This window comes from Galeopterus variegatus, unplaced genomic scaffold (genome assembly GCF_000696425.1).
Source record: "Galeopterus variegatus unplaced genomic scaffold, G_variegatus-3.0.2 Scaffold770, whole genome shotgun sequence".
Taxonomy (NCBI): domain Eukaryota; kingdom Metazoa; phylum Chordata; class Mammalia; order Dermoptera; family Cynocephalidae; genus Galeopterus; species Galeopterus variegatus.
This window is the reverse complement of record NW_007726881.1, coordinates 161,520-183,570: the sequence shown is the minus strand read 5'-3', so window position 1 is coordinate 183,570 and position 22,051 is coordinate 161,520. Positions and strand designations below refer to the sequence as shown.

The window sequence follows — 22,051 nt, the reverse complement described above, 5'->3', positions numbered from 1 at the left end:
GAACTACTCATCCTTTTCCATTTGTATTTACAAATATAGGGTCCTCCTGTCTGAGTGTGCACCTTAGATTATATTGCTTCTTTACACAAATACGCTTTTTATAATCCAAATTGCATTTATTTCCTGGGCTTGCTCCATAGGTTTCTTGCATGTATTGTATAAGGAGACAGTGGCTGTATCCTAGAGAACTGGGGTAACAAGAAGCTCTTAACCACTGAGAATAAGAGAGAGTTGTACAACCCCCTTTCCCAGCAAAACCCATAAGGAAGTAACAGTTTTCTCCCAAGCCTTCCTCTTACATGACAAAGAGTAAAAGCCTGGGGCTAAAACTCATTCTCTTTCTTTATAAAACCCAAACAGCACCAGATACCTTTCTGATTTACTAATCCTTAGGACATTTGTTTCTGAGAACTGAGATCTGTTAACTGATCTATGCTTTAGCCTCACTTTATGCCTCTAACATATAAAACCTTTGCTACCTGCAGAAGGCAGAGCAGTCTCCCTTAAAGACTCTTTTCTATTGCAGCATGGAAGCTTTTTTCCCCCTTACCTGATTTCTGGTGGTTATATTGTAGGACCTAGACTCTATCTGTCTATCATCTATCTATCCATCCTTGCACCAAACGGTATCTCCTAGATGGTAGGCACAGGTGTTGTTTGTCTGATCAGGTTTCCAAAGTGCAATCTAATTGAGACACATAACCTCCTTAAAAAAAATTTTTTTTTAAATTTTATTATGGTAAGAACACAACATGAGATCTAACCGCTTAACAGACTTTCAAGTGTACAATACAGTATTGTTATCTGTAGGCACAATGTCAAATGGCAGATGTCTAGAACTTACTTATCTTGCGTAACTGAAATTTTATACCCCCACTTACCAATCAACTCCTATTTCCCTGAGCCCCTACACCTTGGCAACCGGCATTCTATTTTTTGCTTCTATGAGTTTGACTATTTTAGATAGCTCATAAAAGTGAAATCACGCAGCATCTGTCCTGCTGTTGGCTTATTTCACTTAGCATAATGTCCTCAAGGTTCATTCATAATTTCTTTTCTGAAGAGTGATGAATTCAGCTCTTCCAGTGTATTTGAAAGTAACAGTCATAGCTGGCATGGGATGCTTTTTTTTCACTTGAGCCTGACTGATAACTACAATCTGTTCTATGAAAATTGGAAGGGCCACCGTGGCTGTCATCCCTGTCATGCTGTGAACAATCTCCAAAGTCCTCTGATTTTTGCCATAACACAGCATGGCAGTGGGAGGCAACTCCCAGGGTTTTGGACAAGGCAGTTTAGACTCTGGAGTGAGTTTCCCTCTCTTGTTCTATTTGTTGTGATTGTTTACATAGTGCTGAGGGACAGAATGTGGGCTTTACAGTTCAACCTGCCCCAAGCTGCCTATGTCAGTGTGCTCCTTTGGTTCTGTAAAACGTACCAGACACAGAGGGAGTCTGATCAGTGCTCAGACGTGTGTGTATATGTGTGTTAGTGCTTTTTCTTGTAGAATATCATGCACTTTATAGGATCCACGCAACACTAACTTATGTAGTTGACTGATTGCCCCTCAGTGTGCAGTTCATTTTAAGAAAATGGTTTATTTTCATAGTTACTTAAATGGCACACAAGAAGAAATATAAATCTGCTGTGGGGGGAAATATAATGTTATCCATTTTAAATACTAAGGAATTTCTATTTATTTGCCACTATGCATAATTTAAACTACACCAGCACAGATAACTGAGTTTAACTATGGTCTTTTAGATGAGGGCTTTGTAACTCTCCTCTGTTAAATACCATCTGTAATATGGGGGGCAGGGGGAGGGGGTAAAGTGGGGCTGTGGGTGACATCCTGGAAGGAGGCAGGAAGCATGGGAGAGGGGGAGGAAGTACATGCGTGGTTTAGGGCTATATTTAATCAGTCTCAGTACTCCCTCCATGGGAGGCAAAATAGGACTATGTGAATGACCCAGACGATTTAGCTGTGAGTAGGTATTGGCCTTGATTTTAAGGACTCCGTGCTTAAAAGATCATCAGTGATATTCAGGCCAGAAGGAAAGGGTTAAGTGCTGTAGACTGTTAGAAAATGAAAGGTAAAGAATCCAGAGTTCAGAACTTCTCAGTAAGAAGTATTCTTCATGTCACTTTCAGAAGAAGGGCTATTCTGTACAACATGGTTTTTATCAAAGTATAAACAGTCATGTGATTTTAGTGCACAGCCTCATTGTTTCCCACATTTTTGATATGAAGACCTTATGCTCTTAGATTAGACTGGGAAAATTCCTAATGAGAGAAAGGCTAATCCAAATTCAGCCATGCTTTCAAAGGAAATTAAAGTTTCATTAATCATAACAGTGCCTACTTTCATTTGACAAGCGGTATACCAACACGTCTCCAATTACGTTACTCTTTGTGACTACACACAAGGTTTGGTATGTGAGTACATTCATGAGGCCCCTGCTTTGATGCTGTAGGACCTGCAAACCCATGTTGGAAACCACTGTCAGGAGATGCGGAATGCAGCTACCACAGTTATTATTCTAATGAACTTCCCATGGACTTTAAAGTTTAATAATGTCTTTGTCAATAAAGTTTGTAAATAAAATTCATTCCATATTATTAGGTTCATTTGTAGATCTTTAACATATAATGCATATTATAACCAATGGTGATTCTTAATAAATCAGGCATGATGGGAAGCTCAGGATGGTCTGAGAACACGTTTTCAGTTGCTGTGTAGCTAAAGACACTAGTGTGTGAAAATGCCTGGGAAGAGGAGGGCAACCAGGGCCTCAGACTCGAGCATCTGGGCTAAAATTAACAGTTACCAACACTGCAGAGAATCGATCACTGGATCCAGATACTCCAGGAAAACCCAACCCCAAATGCTGCCCTCTTAAGTGACCCTCAGCACAAAATGACAGGCATTATCGTTTTCCTGCAGGTACCAATTTTAAAACATTTGTGGATTTTTTTTTAACCCACCATCTTCACACAAAGGGTTGTGACTATCTGAAAGACATAAGCTTGCTCTTGCTTTAAACATGGAAGTTAGTTTTCTGATAGACATTTTGACTTTTTGAAGTTGTCAGAGGAGTCTCTATACCCAAGGACTAAGAATAAATTGCTCATTGAACATTTTTTTCTATGTAAATCAACAAGCATCATGTAATTTGTAGACAACTGAAAATTCTGTCTTTGGTCTAACTTTTTCAGGCATGTAGAACTATCAGCATTATCCTTATCATTGAAAAGATATGTAGTATCTTCTGAGCATGGTGATGTGCCTGGACAAACCAAACAGGCAGAACCCACGTACCACTGGCATTGCCAGAGTGGATTCTCAAATAATCGCAATTTCAGCACCAGCTCAGTCATTAGCTTCTTCAAATTTTAGTTATTTTTATCTATAAGTGAGGATCAAACCAACTTTGTGTAACTCAAATGATTGTAATGACCAAGATTTAAAACATAGAGCATCTTGTGTACACTATAAAGTTCTATGCAGCATGATTGTGGTATCACTGCTGACCAGAGACTATTAATGGGCACAGTTGTACAGCTTGTGGGTACAGTTTCATTAGGACTGATCTTTAGCACTGCATATATCACATTGTGTACAAACACATGTAAATGCATGATTGACAAAAATGGAACCAAAAGTTCTATATGTAAATGTGAAAATTCCAGTCAGTCAGAGCAGCCAGAATGGAGGAATGTGTAACTTAGTTGCTGAGAGTGCAACCTAGGGTATCCCTCTGGAGGGAAAGTGTGAGCCATGGAGGAGGAAAGAGAGAAAGCATGGACAGGTAGAGAAGGGTTAAGAGGGAAGTTCTTTGAATTAAGAGATGAGGATTCTGGCCCTGATAAGAGGCCAATTTGTACATGTTGCTGAAAGAAACATTTGGAGGAGAAGAGAGCCCATAGTGTTTATTGAGTTTACCATCCCTAGAGACCATTTCCTCTCACATTTCAATCTAACCTGCCAAGATCGCTGGTCCCAGGTGGACCTTTGAACTGACTTCCAAGTTCTACTGAGTAGCCACAGTGCCCAGCATGCAGGTATCAAGCCTGAAGGCTTCTCTCTGGGTCTCCACTAGCAGTTTTACTGGAACAAAAGTTTATTGCTACAGAAAATCAGAGGCTGTGAATTTTCTTTTATTTGTTTTCTTGTTGTGGTGGTGGTGGTGGTGGTGGTGGTTGGTTGGTTTTATCTGAGCCCTTGAGCCCTAAAGCTCTGATACACAATAATGACACCCACTGAGCCCCAGGGAGACCCTGCTTTCCAAGTTTATGCCAGGGAAGTCAGTCTGTAGCTGGAGAAGCACTATCTGAAAGCAGTACTTAGTTAAATCGATCAATTACAATGAGTGGAGGCTTATTTAGTAAATATTAAAAGACTGACTCAATGAACAAGTTCATGATATAAATCTGGAACTGGCAAAATTATAAAAACACAATTCTCCAATGAAGAAGTAATAAATAGGGCTCATTACTAGGAGAATGAAATGTTACCTTTCTCAGAGGTTGTAGATTTTTCAGTGGCATTTTTTAGCATCTATGGCCCTTTTAAACCCTGTTTTTTCCCCCTTCTAATTTGTGGCATTTAGAAATGATTTTCACTTAACTTTCCTATGGCTCATTTCTCTCCTTCAGAACATTTTCATGTGATTCCCTGGTCAGTCCATGCTGTAACACATTTCCATCATAAAGCTATAAGGAGCATCAACTAAACAGCAATATGAAGGCCAGAATAGAAGACTTACAGGAGAAGAAAGTGGGCATCTGGATAGTTAATTTTTATTCTTGAATGCCCTGTTGACTTTTTGCCTTTTGTGGGTATTTTTGGTCCTGTAGATTAAGTTTCTTGCCTGGTAGACAAGGCTTTAAGGAGACAATTCTCACAATTCTGAAAGGATAGCCTTTCCTTCTCCAACAAAATTATCAAGCAGCACCTTTCAATGACATAGGGATTGCTATTCTTCACCTAAATCCCATAATGGAAAGAAAAGATTTTCATTTTTGTTCACTCCTGCTGTCCTTGATGTTTTGTAAAATACACCTTACTCATTCCATTGAGTTGGCCTGTTTTCTCTAGAGAGATAAATGTTGGCCATTTAGCAACCTGGGTCCCTTTAAAAAAATAGTTTCAGTTCAACAAATACTTATTGATAGCCTCCCCCCACCTTGTGTCTTGTAAAATGTAGACATCACGAAAACATCACAAGATTTTTTCCCTAAAACTCACAAGACTTTTTTTCCAGTAGACAAATAAACAAACACTGATAGTCCAAGCCCAACTTTGGTTAGGACCAGAAGCATTTGTAGGTGTGACGACTACAAACTGTGTTTTTCTGAGCTTATTCTGTCAGTATAATTTAAGGTGCAAAGTAGACATGTGGTTACTAGGTCTATGGAGAGCTAAGTAGTGAGAGGATAAGAGATAGAGAGAAGGAATCAAGGTGATGACTTTTTCAGATGTGTTTGCTCCCCCAGCCACCCACAGTGTGGTCCTTACCACCGCCACTTTTCCTGCCTGGTGCATGTGCACCCTGAGGTTATAATTTGGCTACAAGTCTGCTTAGAACTGGGATTGTCACTGAGTGCCAAAGAAATGCCATCTGGGGTCAGGGGAAAAGCGTTGTGGAAGTTGCAGAATTTATTTAGGCTTTGAAGGAAGGGTAAGGATTTCTCATGCTAGAATAGACAGCATTTTAAAATGGCAGACACATATGGGATAAATCCAATTCTATGTGACTGGAGAATCTTCTTTAGGAGGAACTATTTCTTACACTATCAGTAGTTCAATATCTTCCTAAACAGACCTGCTCCCCATCTTCCAATAGCTTGTTAGCTACTCTGCTACAGGTGCAGACCACTGGAGCATGAAGAACAGATGCAAATAAACCAATATATGACCAGGTGGTTGCATGTTTATACCAAAGTTACACACAACTAAGCAGTTTATTTCCCATCTGACCCTGGGGCTTTATATGGGAGGGAGAGTGGAAATGTCATCTCTGCTTAGTATCAATAGCTTACAAAAAAATAGGTCCATTTCAGAGACAATATCGCATCCATTTGCTCTTAAATTCATGCCTAAAATGTGGGAAAAATCACTTTTTAAATTAATTTTCCCCCTCTCTTGTTTGTGTAAAGTACTTTGGCAGAGATACTCTCTTGTATCTCATAGAAAAGCCGAAAAACTTTGTTTGAATTGATATATACTGGAGAGTTTATAAAATGATCCCACAAATTCAGTGAAAGCATTATTTTCATGGTGCAGTCAGATCAGCCAAACCCTTTGCTATCATTATCTCCATTTCCTTGTCATGTGTGTTCAGTTGAGGTCATGTCTTTTCATTTTTATCGATTTGTCTATCACCTGTACTGTCTTATGAGTTTTGGGGGATAGACTTTTCTCAGATACAAGTTATCACCCCCTTATTCTAATACAGAAACTCCTTCTGATCCTTCATTCCATTCTTGTCAGCATTCACAGCATGGAACACGATTCTTTTATTACTTAATTCCTTCCTTTCCTCTACCCATTTCCACTTCTATTGTCCCATCTCCTTTCCTTTTGCCCTCATATGTTTGTTACTTTGTGGTTTCTCTTCTTGTGAGTTCTACCTGAGAGAGCCAAACAGAACCCCATGGTTAAAAATAGTTGCTGACGTTATTTGTGATTCCTAAGTAGTCTCACAAATCACCTTTTCTCCTTTGATTTCCACCTAACGTGCTGACAGTGCTCCAATCTTGTTTTCTGATTATCCCATTACATAGTGCTTTCCCTTGCATTTAGTAGAAACTTACAAGCAATGGTTCTGTTTGACAGCACTGCCTAGTCATCATTCACAATTTTATGGAATTAGAAAGGCAAGAGGAAGAAAGGACTGGAACTTAAATTCTTATGTACTAGGAAAAGCACTAATTAACTCTATTGGTAATAGGGTGAACCACGCTTTGTCAGCATGCTTATACTAGAGACATCCTTGTGATCACACAATGGAACAGTTTTCTTTTTCTTACCTAAGGGAAGTGCTGTGCCTCAGATTCAGGAGCAATGCATTTTAAATGAGGTCTCAAAGAGGAGGACAAACTCAATTGGCTGCCCATTTGTATACCATTTCAGGAAAAAATCACCACAAACAAATGCATAGAAAGTAACCTAAGAATTCATTTACTGTACTCATTGTTTTTACCATAAAATTGTAAATATTCATAGTCAATAATCATAAAGAGCCACTAACAGTTTAACAGTATTCATCTTGTGGTGTGTGTGTGTGTGTGTATTAGCTATGCTCTGAAAACATCCTACAAAGAGCTAAATTTATAAGAAGCCACAACGCCCAGGAAGCTAAATGATCACTTGTTAGCATTGATCTTTTGGGGACATAAAAAGAAATTTCCGGTGCAAATAATACCACTTTTCTTATGCATTATAAGAACCCCTTATATTCAAGAATAATTTTCCTTATATAGATTCGTTTTGATTGATATGTTAAGTACATCTGCGAATACAATAAACCACATAATTGAGAGCCAGACTATCTAATAGATGCTATGTGAACCTTCGAAGAAATGAAATGATAATGGAATTCCTATTCTTGGTGCTAGGAAATGACTGTCCTTTGTTCTCTTCTGTGAAAGCATCCTATTTTAGTTGATTTCCTCAGTACGCTTCTTTAGGCAAGTCAGTAAATTCAGAGAAGCCAAATATATCTTACTTTTGGGGAATGTAATTTGGCTATTTGGGCCAGAGTGCAGTTTCTTGGGTTATATTCAGCAGGCATTACTAAAAGATAGGTTATTTTTCCGTAACTTGGATGGTTCCACATAATCTTTTTTTTCCCCTTCCCATTCTTGACAGGTGCATGAGGCAGTCCCATGTTACAGTGAGTGCAATCAGTATTCCTGGGTTGTAGAACACTGGTCTTCATGCAAAATCAACAATGAGCTGAGGTCCCTACGCTGTGGTGGAGGAACACAATCTAGGAAAATCAGGTGTGTAAAAATGGAGAGATTTGGGAAATGAGGGCAGTGTAATTTATATTTTTTAAAATATAAACAACAGTGTTGCTTTTTCATGTATGCTGTGATTTTCACAGCATATACTGTAGCTTTTGCTCATCTTTGAAGTATCCGTGGACACATATGTATGTATCCTGACCTGCCATGTGTATAGTGGGATTCCCTCTGCAATGCAGCCGTAATCCTTATTGTTTCCTGCAAATGACTTTGGTGGGAGAGCCAACTGCATGGAGTAGGCTGGTATTGCTCTACTGATTCATGGCCATCCCTGTTAACAAGTTAGGAGATTTTGACTATGTTGCTATTTCTCTTTTTTGCACTATGGCTAGAAGAGTTGGTGAACGTTATCCTAATTTGGGATGTCAATACATTGAGAAGGTCAATTTAAACCCCTACAATTAGCCTTCAAAAGTAAAGTCTGGGGATCCTGTGAACAGTAGCTATACATTTTAATATGAAAACAACACATCTATGAAAAATTTTGATGACTGCTGGGTTATTTACTGAGGAAGACTCTTCAAGGTTTCTATTTTTTAAATACAGCAGTGGTAACCAAAGGAGACCGTTGGCCTGAGTTTGTCAAGATGATCCATTTAAAAATAAATATGTGAAGAAAGAAGAATAACTTCCTGACCAGCTGAGGAAAATGGCAATAAACATTAGGGACTGAACAAACAAAAGTTAAAATATTGATACACACTGATTGGTATGTAAGAAAACAGTGTGTTCAACCATTCAATTGCATAAGCATAGTGTATCATTTCGCAAGATTTAGGAAGCTCTGTTTCAAATGGGCAAATCATGCCCAAATCGGATAGAAGCCTAATGAGTTAACTGTTAGATGGAAATTCATTGCAAGGCTTATGAGTGTTGATTGTTATTCAGTATTAGTGAAACTTAGTTTATTCAGTATGTACCTACCATTTCTGACAGTCTCAATGTTGCAAAGTCACCAGTAGGCATGTTGGAGGAAACAGCTGCTGGCAAAATTATAAAGGTGCTTTTCATCACCAACCGAAGCATATAACAAATAGACAAATTGTCTTTCCCTTTGTTCATTGCCCTTTTCCCTGTGACTAATGTGCTCAGCTGTCACACACTCTGGGCTTTTACCTCTTTCTCTTTAAAACCTCTGTCTCCTGTATGATATTCTCCCATGGTTTTGTAAAGTGACTGACCAACCTAGTTTATAAAGTGCCATGTAAATGAGCTGTAGCATCTCTCACTCTTATCCCACTCAGACCTGTTAGCAATATTAAAGGAAAACCTCAGAAGAGAAAGAGAAATGTTAAGAAAATAAATTGCTACTGACAGAATTGTGGCAGGTTGATTGAGAAAAACACATTTGAACAGGAGGGCCTTTCAGCCATAGCTTTCTGTTCAAACCTACAGAGCCTGATAGAATAAAACAACACAACTACCAAATACTACTCTGCGATGGGCTGAGTCGTGTCCCCCCACCCCCACCATCCCAAACCCCAGTACTTCAGAATGTGACCATATTTGGAGATAGGGTCTTTAAAGAGGTAATTAAAGTAAAGTGAGTCATTGGTATGGGCCCTAATTCATTATGACTGGTGTTGATGTAAGACGAGGAAATGAGGACACAGGAGCACATAGAGAAAAGAACACGTGAAGACACAGGGAGGAGATAGCCATCTGCAAGCCAAGGAGAGAGGCCTCAGAAGGAAAGAACCCTGCTGACACCTTGATTTTAGATTCTAGCCCTCAGAATTGTATGAATTTCTGTTGTTTAAGCCACCCAGTCTGTGGTATTTTATTGTTATACTCACTATGTAACATACTTTATGTGCAAGATTACTTTTAAGAATGTGAAGTAGATCTTCCAGATGCCTTGCATTCCAAACTATTACTGACTCTTATGAGATCCTGTTATAATGAATGAAACAGCTTATCTGCTGTCTTTCTTAAAACCTTCAAACTGAAGGGTATCTTCATGATTCATCCATGACCGTGATCATTTATTAATTCAAAAAATATTTATAAATATTTGCCTTCAATGGATCAGGTACTGTTCTAGGCACAGGAGATAAAATAATGAACAAAAGAAAAAAGTTTCTGTCCTCAGAGAACTTATATTAGCAGAAAAAAACCCACTGATTAATATATAATAGAATGCCTTTGCTATGAAATGCCAAAAAGAAAAATAAAATTGGGTTCGAGTTACGGGGAAGAAAAATAAAATCAAGATGGAGTCTATTTTGGAGAGGTTGGTCAGCAAAATGATATTTGAGCAGAAACTTGAATAAAGTGAGAGACCCGAATGAGTGTGAAGATCTGTGGAAAGAGAATTCCAAGGGGAGGAAGCATGCAAAGCAGGAACCTTCCTGGCTTCTTGGAAGGATAACAAGATATCCCACGTGGTGACTGCCAGCACTCCTGTCATATAGGGTCTTCCAAAACAAGGTAAAGACTTAGGATATTATTCTAATTGTAGCATGAAGCTGTGGAAGGTTTGAGACTGGGGAAATGACATGCTCTTATTTACATTTGAAAAGGACCTTACTGGATGGAATATAGAGAAAATATTTTGGGAGCATCTGTAGTACAAGCAGGAATGCAGATTTGAGGCCATTGCAGAATTCCAAGTGAGAGAAGTTGACGGTTGGATTGGGTTTAGTAAAAGCGAAGGGGTGAGAAAGTCAAATTTGGAATATATTTTGAAGGAACAGAGCACAGGATTTGCTGATAAAATAATTGTAGAGTGGGGAGAAAAAGATGCATCAAAGAACATTGTTAGATTATATGGATTGTAGGAACGATGGTGCCATTTGTTGAGGTGGGGAATATTAAAAGCAGATTTGAGAGAAAATCAAAAGTTAGCTTTTGAACACATTAAATTTGAGATGATGTTAGCTTTCCAACTGAGATATGACAATCTGGAATCCAGGAAAGGACTGAAGATATAAATGTGGGCATCATTAGCTTATAAACTTGATATACATTGATAAGGAATTGAGCCCCGGAGAACTCCAGCATTCATAGATGAACGCAGAAAGATTCTACAAGGGAAACTGAGAAAGAGCCCATGGAATAGGAGGAAAAACAAGAAAATGGGAAGACAAAGGAGAGTTTTTCAAGAAAGGCAGGGTAATTAGTTGTTTCAAACGCCCCTGATTTTACTGAGATAAGAATTGATCATTGAATTTGGCAGTGGGGAGTCCGTTGGTAATCTTGATAAGATGTTTCTCTGGAATGATAATAAAAGAGCTATTAAAGAGGGTTAATGAGGTAATAATGGGGTTGGGGGAGTGAAGACGGGAAATACAGGCAACACCTTAGAGCAGTTTTGCGATGGTTGAAGGCAGATGGGCAGGGAAATCTATGATGTCAGATATGTAGGGGACAACTACATTTTTATCTGAGAATACCCTCAATTTCAGTCCTTTAAGTCTTTATTCTTGCGCTTGTCAGAATCCCCAGAAAAGTCTCTTCTTAAATCATGTGTGAGTATCCTAACAGCCGGTATTCCAGGAGCCCAGTGAAAGAAGTCAGGTGTGGTAGACAGAATGAGGACCACATCCTAACCCCTGAATCTGTACATATGTTACCTTTGGCAAAAGATAAGGACCTTAAGATGGGAAGATTTTCCTGGATTGTCTGGGTGGGCACAATTTATTGCCAAGTGTCCTTAAGAGTATAAGGGAAAGTGAGAAAGAGACTAAGATGTGAGTAAACTCAAGGCACAGCGAGACGCAGTGCTGCTGGCTTTGGAGGTGGTGGAAGAGGCCACTCAAGGGATAGGCGTGGCCTCTAGATACCCTTTTGTGACCCTCTCCAGATAATTAACCTTCAGTTACTTGCAGGGGTAGGGAAGGGGCAGTCACTTAACTGTGTAGATTAGGGGAGAGCATCTGAGGGCTAGGTACCTAAACATACTTGCGATAAATCCTCCGGATTTTTAGCCTTACTCCTTCCCCATTTCCAGAGGTGCTACAGATTTCAGAATTTTTGTATGTGTTCTGTGGTGCAAACAGTTATTTTCATTGTTGTCCCTTGAATGCTTCGTCTGTAGCTTTCTCAGATGTTCTACGGCAGTTACCAGGAGCTCATCTATTTTCCATTTCTTGCAAATGTCCTGTCCCAAGTTCTTTGTCCTTGTAGAATAATGCCTTTCCCTCCTTATTATTGTTACTATTATTTTGCTAATAAATTTCTTTACTATTGCTTTTGTGGCATATTGGGAATGAACAGAGACTAATACATATGTTCACTGGATATCATTACCCAGAAGTCTTACCTCTTCTTTCTCAGTGAAATAATTAAAAGACACCAGCCAGGAGTGTGCAAGCAGGAAGAAAAGCAATTTCCAGTTTTTTATGTTTGTCCAGGGAAAGACATTTAAGCCATCCTATGGACCCTCTGCCCATTATTGACTATTACCACAGAAGAAATTAAAGTCCATGGATGACTGTAGACCAGGCCTCCCTGTATTAGAAGGCCTTAATTACATCTCCTTTCTGTCTACCATTTTCTGATAGCTTTCTTTATAAAACATCTAGTTTTTCATTACATAGCATATCTTTATTTTTCATGATGCTATAGGCTACTTTGCAATTTTCCTGAAGTTTTCTTTTTCTATTTTTAATGTGTATAAATGAAACTCCTAATGTGTAAGATGATTCATTAGCATAGCGTGATTTGGGGAGCGCCAAAAGCTCCCCAGCACACCATCCTTAAAATGCTCAGTCCTTGACCTTGACGTTGTGTCTGAAATTACCGGATCAGCAAACGGCACCATTTGTCTTATCATCATTGTCATTGTCATCTTCTCCTTTATTGTTATCACTAGAACAAAATATTCATAACAATAGCGATCACGTCTGTCTTTTTCTCAGTTCTGTACCCCAACACCCAGGCAAGGGCCCGGTACATAGCAAGCTCCCCAAAATATTTACCAAATGAATAGTTGTTAACAACTAATAACTTTGTATCCCAATAGCTAGCAAAAGCAATTTGCACATAGGAAGTCTATTAAAATTTATTTTAATAAATTTTTAAATTTTTTTAAAATTTTAATAAATTTATTTTAAAATAATTTTAAAATAAACTTCTAATTGGGATTTAATATAAATACATAGAAATGCCCACATCATAGGAGTACAGCTGGATAAATTTTCACCTGTGTCACTAGCCCAAAAGTCAAGAAACAAAATATTACCAGCCCCTATCAGTCACTAACCATTGCCCCAAGGGAAACAGCTATTCTGACTTCTGACACCATAGGTTAGTACTGCCTGTTTTATAACTTTATGTGAATAGAATCATACAGTGTACACTTTTTTTGTGTCTAGCTTCTTTTGCTCAACATTACATTTGAGAGCGTCCACATGCTCTTTCATGTAACAATGGTTCAGGAATTCTCACCACTTTACAGCATTTAACTTGATGAATTCACTGCAATATATTTATATATTGTACTGTTGTTGAATATTTGAACTCTTTCTAGTTTGGTTGATTATGAATAGTGCAGCTATGAACATTTTCAGTCAGTTTTCATTTTTGTTTTTGTACACATTTATACACATTTCTATAAAAATAAGTGGAATTATTGGGTTAGCTTTAGCAGATACTGACAACCAGTTTTCAAAACAGTTCATGCTCCAACCAGCAGATTGAGAAGAGCTACAGTTGTTCCACATTCTTGCCAACTCTTGGTGTTTTCCACATTTTTTATTTTAGCCATTCTGGCAAGTATCTAGTTGTATATAACAATTTGGGCTTAATTTGATTGAATCTTCATCATGCTTAATGACAGCTTAATCATTTATCTCATTTTCACCAGCACTATCGCAAAGCCTGACAGAGCAGCAGGCACAGGCAACTATAACATGTGCATCTATACTGCATGCTCAATTGCTGCAAAAATAAAATAAAATAAAATAAAATAAACAAAAAAACTTGCACATTGCCCTTGGGTTAATGATAGAAAAATTTCTTACTGAAATGCAGAAAATACCTGAAACAGTAACATATTTGATTATTTTTCATATTACTTTGCCATGACCTTAAATGCATATGGGACAAAGATTAGGAAAGTTTAGGTGGTATGAGACAGAAGTGGAAAAGATTTAAATGAGCCACAGGGAGTATAAAGGCTCTAGCTATTACAAAGCTAGATGCATTATTCAAAGAAGGAGAGCCCTGAAGATTTATTACAATAAAAATAATTCACCCAGGGATGGACCTGAGTAAATGTATCATAGGTCTCTTGAAATTGAGATTTCTTCAAGGATAACCATTTTGTCTAGTCTTTCCATTGTTCTCTCTTGCTCTTCTGAGTAACAGCTTCTATGCTGAGTTATCATTCAATAAAGGCTGACTGGCTGAAGGAGGAAAGTTCCCAGCACCCCCTGACTTCTCTGCTGGCCTTATTCTATATTTAACTATCTTTCAGGGGTCAGTGTTTATGATACATCATGACTGTTTTTGGTAGACTCTCTCACTGTTTTAAGTAATCAAGGTATCTTTTGATCTCACCTTACAGGTGTGTGAATACTGCTGATAGTGAAGGGGGAGCAGTGGATAGTGGCTTGTGCAACCAGGATGAAATTCCCCCAGAAACCCAGTCCTGTTCTCTTCTGTGTCCCAATGAATGTGTCATGTCTGAGTGGGGACATTGGAGCAAATGCCCACAGGTAATTTCTCTTTCTTTGTCAATGCCCTGAATACTCCAGTGCTACCTTCCCTGTTGTTCTCTATACATTCACAGTGCTATTCTCCAAAGCATTCTGCTAGTAACATGGAAAAATCATTTTTCCTGAGAAAGCCAAAGAAATTAAAGGAAGAAAAAAATGTCTGCAAGTGAGACTGAGCAATTTAAAATGCCAGTGCTTCTTCCAAGGCCTTTGTCATGGGAACATGAACAAGGAAAATGAGCCTATAATGATCACACGAGGAGTCGACTGCACACCCATTGTTAAAAGGGTCTTCTTTAGTACCAAAGTGATTCACACTATAATCTCTTGGTTCTGTTCCATTTTTATCCTGGCAGAATCAATTATATCTTAGGAGCTCAACTCCACCGTGCAATTTAGCTTCTGTTAGTGATGATCTGTTTTTGCCTTTTGCTGTTTTCCCAAAGATGAGGTGTGTTGTTACTTCTTCCAAAACTGACCAAAAAAAAAAAAAAAGAAAGAAAAAAAACTTTCTTAAGTAGAAAAGCATTTGCCTTTATTTTTTGCTTTTTTTAAAAAAATGAGAATACAACAGTAGCATGGCAAAATAAATACTCTTAAAAGTAGCAGAGTTCAACTTAATATTCACAGAAGATAAATTCTGATATTTTAAACTTCTATTTCTGCATAAAGATTGAAAAAAGAAAATGGGAATCAGGAACATATTTTATGGGCCCAAACATTAGGAAGAAAAGAATTAGTATGTTTTGAATTCAACTGTCATATTGACAACTTGTGGAAAGATGTGAAAATCTTTGTATAAAAATGGAGAATATCTTTGAAATACATTAATATCCTATGTTTGCAGTTTTAAATTATTGATTTCTTATTAAGTATTGCAACATTATCTTTGATATTTCTGTAATTCTGTTCCTGAAAGAGATTTCCCTGTTATAATTATAAAAAGCATTATACAAATTATTATATCATATTATATTATATAAATAAAATTATATGATTATTATAAAATACTATTATATAAATATTTTTTATTCATTGAGTTGTTCTATGGGCAATACAATAATTGGATGAAGAAGCACCAATAAAAAATAATTTGTAGGAGTGGGATGCTTGTAATACAAAATGAGTAGCCACTTATTTTGTGTGTAACTTGAATATAATAAAAGTTAACATTTATTGACCACTTCTTTTGCACAAGACACATGTACGAACTTTTCTTTTTAGTCCTGTCACTAATCCTACTAGGTAGGTACTATTATTAGTCCGTTGTTCAGCTGAAGAAACTGATATTGAGGAAGGCTAAGTAATTTGTACAAAGTTCCACATTTAATAACTGATGTGCTGGTTATGAACCTTATTTTGTCAGATGAAGACAGAACTTTTGCTCTCTCATTCTTGCCTCACTAATCTTAGAAACATTAAGGTACATTTAGATTAATACTTTTCCTTCTTTAAAATGCAATATTTGTTTTAAGAACAAAGCAAGTTATTTTAGCTGTCTGTATGATTATTCCATGACTGGGTACATATATTCACCCTTTAGAAAGTGTCCCAGCACACATGTCGGGTCCGCCGCCGGCTGACCCAAACAGCCCTAGCCTTGTTCCTTTTGGTGGGTGAGCAAATGGCCTAGATTCCTCTTTCCCTCCTGTCCCCTTTGGAAGGAGACGGGGGAAGAGAGCCGTGAAGAGAGGTGAGCACACCACCAGCCCCAAACCAGCCCAGTTAAAGGACACTCAGACGCGGCAGGGGTTCTGTCGAGGCAGTTCCGTTTATTATAACACAAGCACTTGCTTTTATAGGCAGATAGGGAGGGGAGGTTTTAACATAATCCAATCAGCTTCAAGGGCATGCATCCTGTCTCAATGCCTAGCTATTGTGTTCACGAGCGCAGAAGCACGTATTTGGCCAATAAGGGCTTAGGCAAGGTTCCCGCAGACACCCCCACCCTACTTCCTCCCGGCACCATCTTAGGCTGCCACATTAATACGCCCTTGTGGGCCCATAATGGCGCCGCTTGTAATGTCACTTAAGGTGGCGTTAGTTTTTAAGGCCCGACACACACACTCTTCATTAGTCAGCCTATAGAAGAATTAACAACCTGAAGTAGTTTAATTAGATGTAGTGGTCATGAACTTTTTCACTTCCTTTTTCTTATTTACTCACAGAATACTCCATTAAGCCCTAACCCCTTTGCAATGAAAATGTTGCCCTCTCGGGCCGGCCCGGTGGCGCACTGCTGCACTGCGCCGCTTGGGAGCATGGCGGCGCTCCCGCCTAGGGTTCGGATCCCACATGCGGACCGGCCACTCACTGGCTGAGCGAGGTGCGGGAGCAACGCCGAGGGTTGCGATCCCGTTGCCGGTCCCGGTCCGGTACAAGCACGACACTGAGGGTTGCGATCTGTTGCCGGTCACGAAAAAAGACAAAAAAGGAAAAAAAAAAAAAAGAAAATGTTGCCCTCTTAAGTCAAAGTATCTGGCCACTGGGCTGAAATTTTCATTGTAGGAGCATTTTGCACAAGGGTGAAATGGCTAGGAATTCGGCATTTGCTTCTTTGGGGTTTCTATTTTCTTTAAGGTTTCTTTTTCCAAACATGATCATTCTATTTTTGGAGTGTTTAGAAATAAGAGGTAGAAAAAACATTTTAACCTCCTTTCATATGTTCAGAAGATGACACAGACACTCCCTTGTCAGCATAAAATGAGAGGGTGGTTCTTTGAGCTGCTAGGTACCTTCTAAGTTACATAATGCTTATAGCTATGACAATAACAGTATAACTTTTATTGAGCATATTTTATGTAACCAACACTGTGCTGAAAATTATGTGTAACTGTAAGTTTCATAACAACACTATGCTTTGACATTAGAACACCTGTGCATGGTCACCCAGTTCTGTCTGACCACAGTGACCTTGTTTTCCTTACATACCATGCTGCTCTACAGTGTAAATGGAGACTTCAAAACAGAAAAAAAAAATGGTTATCAAGACTCATACCTGATTATTTTCATTATATCTAGATACGTTGTATAATTTTTATAAGTTACAAGATCTTAGCATAATGCCCCAACATCACAGGACCTAAATTAGTACTTTACAATGATGATGATGATGATTATAGCAAGCTGAATCATTATGCCTCAAGTTTAATTAGCACTTCTATGTGCATTTCCTGAGAAAAAAGAAATAATTATTTTATAATTATTCTCTATACCATGTGCTGATTTAAAGAGTCTAAATATTAGTGATTATTTTATCAACTTCTCCTTTGACAGTCTGCCTTGTCATGTATGTTAATGGAACCAATTCACTATGTTTTGGGGTTTTTTTTCCCCTAAGAGCACACAGATAAACTTAATTTGCTTTTAAGTATGACGATGACAAATTACTTTCACTTCTGACTTGCATCTTCTTTATCAGGAAGTGAGGATAATGACATTTGCTTTTTCAGATCGTTTAAGGATTAGGGATAATATGTATAAAGTGAATACCATAGAGTATTACTAACTACAGGATTGTTGAAGAAAGAGAAGAAGGAGATGATTCAAGTCCCTGAAAAAACATTTTAACCTCCTTTCATATGTTCAGAAGATGACACAGACACTCCCTTGTCAGCATAAAATGAGAGGGTGGTTCTTTGAGCTGCTAGGTACCTTCTAAGTTACATAATGCTTATAGCTATGACAATAACAGTATAACTTTTATTGAGCATATTTTATGTAACCAACACTGTGCTGAAAATTATGTGTAACTGTAAGTTTCATAACAACACTATGCTTTGACATTAGAACACCTGTGCATGGTCACCCAGTTCTGTCTGACCACAGTGACCTTGTTTTCCTTACATACCATGCTGCTCTACAGTGTAAATGGAGACTTCAAAACAGAAAAAAAAAAAATGGTTATCAAGACTCATACCTGATTATTTTCATTATATCTAGATACGTTGTATAATTTTTATAAGTTACAAGATCTTAGCATAATGCCCCAACATCACAGGACCTAAATTAGTACTTTACAATGATGATGATGATGATTATAGCAAGCTGAATCATTATGCCTCAAGTTTAATTAGCACTTCTATGTGCATTTCCTGAGAAAAAAGAAATAATTATTTTATAATTATTCTCTATACCATGTGCTGATTTAAAGAGTCTAAATATTAGTGATTATTTTATCAACTTCTCCTTTGACAGTCTGCCTTGTCATGTATGTTAATGGAACCAATTCACTATGTTTTGGGGTTTTTTTTCCCCTAAGAGCACACAGATAAACTTAATATGCTTTTAAGTATGACGATGACAAATTACTTTCACTTCTGACTTGCATCTTCTTTATCAGGAAGTGAGGATAATGACATTTGCTTTTTCAGATCATTTAAGGATTAGGGATAATATGTATAAAGTGAATACCACAGAGTATTACTAACTACAGGATTGTTGAAGAAAGAGAAGAAGGAGATGATTCAAGTCCCCCCTTAGACTGTTTACAATGTGGTTGGGAAACGGGAGATAGGTATTTTCTAAGCTATACAGGAAATATCCCTTCTCCCACACAATATAAGTTATTACTTGATCTTACAGAAATAAAATGTCACCTCCTTTACTGCAATATGACTTATGTCTAATTTAATAGTAGTCACCTAGAAATAAGGCATCAGAAAGATAACTTTAAATGAATGGGTTACGGACCTGGCAGTAACTGCCAATTGCAAACCGTACGAAGAGCAAACAAGACAGAGGCGTTAAAAACTGTATTGGGGCCACTTAAGAACTGCATTGGGAACAAATGGAGACTATAAATGAATGAAACCAAAACAAACCCAATTCAAGGGGGAATTTGAAGAAAGTGGAAAACCATGTGTTTCATTTATTTCATGTTCTGGTTTTTCTTTTCCCATAACACACAAATCTACATATATACAATTTATTTTTTAACTCCAACATGCTCACTTTTCTAGAATACTTTAATGTGAAAAGAAGTTTATGGAATTTACATACAAAAACCTTCCCAATAGTGTCTACTCTTTAAAGGTGGTATATGTATGTATATAAATACATCCAGGTACATATGTACATACACACGTGTGTGAATATATATGTTTATTATTTATTACCCAATATTCTCTTTTATGTAACTACTTTTTTCAGTTTTTATCCTGATTCTACACTTCAAAATTATGCTAATCAGCATTCATAGAATCACATATTTTTCAGGAAAGATATATAAATTTCTGGAATCAGATGTCTTGGAACATGTGAAACTGCTCAGCCCCTGATGTAACTAAAAGTATATATGGTTGTCTTCATTTATGCTACCAATACTTACAAAAATTTTCCATTGAGTAATACAGATTTTCTATTTATGAGTCTCCTTGGAAGCTTGCCAAAGGAATTTCTTAAACAGTCATACTGATAGGAGAAAGCAAAGATGGTCTTGGAAATGAATTTCCAAACTGATGTATACTTTACAGAAGCAAGGCTTTGGAAACCCTCTCCAGAAAGATGACTTAGGTTCAGCTAACCTATTTGAACTTTAGTTGATTCAGGTCCAGTTGAATTCATCAGGGAATGGCTAGAACTGTAGCCAGGCATCCCTCCAGACAGTGGGATTTTGGAGACTCATTAAACAGTGTTCTAAACAAAATCTCATCATCAAACAGTGACTCAAATCCTTGCATTATCACCAGGAAAACCACTGAAGAGGGATTGCAAGAAAGACTTTGCAAAGAAAATACATAGGGCTTAAGTGTAATATATTATGCTTACAAAATACACCTTACCTTTTTTTTTTTTTTTTTTCGAGTGGTGCTCCAGTGTTATTTTGGGGAAAGGCTGTGGGCACTGACATTTTATTATTGGTGACTCAGCATTTTCAGCGCTGCTGAGCCACCAATAATATGACCATCTGTGTAAGTTGTATTTCAGGAAGCAATTTATCCCAGCATTCAGTGCTAGTGCTCAGCTCCAAGCACTTCTTCAGCCTCTCCTAACAGTCATTAACATGCAGATGGCAACCTGTGTTTGTCTCTGGAGGACATGTCTGATGATCAAGACCCTCATGCTACCTAGTGCTTTTCTTTGACACACGGCTGAAAGCCAGAGGAGGAGAATGATGATAATTTTCTAAAATCTGGACTACAAATTCTAGTTGCTTCTGCTAAATTGATTTTGGCTCTTGTCAAAACACAATATTAATTACCAGGGGCTTGCGGAGTATTTTGCCCTATTTTACCCCTGTGTGCAGTGAGATCTAGTATCACTTAGAGCTATTTTTATTTTCAGAACCATATTAGGCACTGCAATGAGGGTGCCTCATTTCATGCATTGGAGTAGCAAATGACAATCTGATAATAGCAGTCTTTGGGTTGCTCCAGTTTTTAAAATTTAGTATGCATGTTATCATTCTTACATAGTCTGATTTTTTTGACTCTTGATGTTAACAATTTGGAGTATAAAACAATGGTTCCATTGCTCTCAGTGTCTCTCTTCCTCTCCCTCTCTCCTTCTTTACATTTCTCCATCTCTATCTCTTTCTCTATCTGTGTCTAATTTTATTTTTCTGTGTTAGTTATTTTTTTATATTTCTTTTATTTTTTTATTGAAACATAGTTGATTGTACATATCTTTGGGGTACAGAGTTGAGTATCAATACCCGTGTGCAATACATAATGCTCAAATCAGGATAATTAGTATATTCATGTCAAGCTATTATACTGGCCCATAATCCTGCTGACTGGGCCAATTGTCAAGCTTGGGCTGGGCGTGGAGCTCACAGATCCCTCAAGCCCATTGTCCAGACTGGGTCACAAACCCTTCACATGCCAGGCTGGGTCCCCAGACCCCTCACAATCCAGGCTGGGTCACCACACTCCTCACATGAGGGTCTATGAGCTAGGTAACCAGAAAAAAATGGTCCTTGGAGCCATAGGTTCAAGAGCATGACCACATGTGGCAGACACCCAGGGCATTCAACACCAGGAAAATGGCAGCACTAACTCCACCCACACACAACTTATTTACAAAGAATGCACCACACAACCCGCAACCGGACCTAAGGCAAGGGGGCCTGATGAAATTATTCTATGTTCCCAACAATTCAACATTATAAAATGTGATCATTTTCATGGTCCTACACCAATTCCTCTCTTATCTCCCTCCCCTTCCCCTTTTCTCACCACTGGTAACCTCAGTTCTCTTCTCTCCTTTTGATGGTTCAACATATTATTGTGATTGTTGCATCTCTATTTTATAATAGAAATTCTCAGTTAGAAAAAAATAGCATCATAAGCCACATACATTGATTACCCATCTTCAATAATTATCTACATATAGCAAACTTTATTTTATTTATTTCT

At 37.9% G+C, this 22,051-nt stretch overlaps 1 protein-coding gene across 1 annotated transcript in view; it reads left to right on the top strand.

Annotated features, from left to right (window-relative positions):
* Positions 1-22,051, top strand: part of LOC103590118 (thrombospondin type-1 domain-containing protein 7B-like) — a 419,640-nt gene that overhangs the window by 315,528 nt on the left and 82,061 nt on the right. Inside the window, exons 12-13 of the mRNA XM_008572266.1 lie at positions 7,874-8,007; positions 14,543-14,693. Of these exons, the coding sequence (XP_008570488.1) occupies positions 7,874-8,007; positions 14,543-14,693 (285 nt within the window). The remainder of the gene's footprint in view (positions 1-7,873; positions 8,008-14,542; positions 14,694-22,051) is intronic.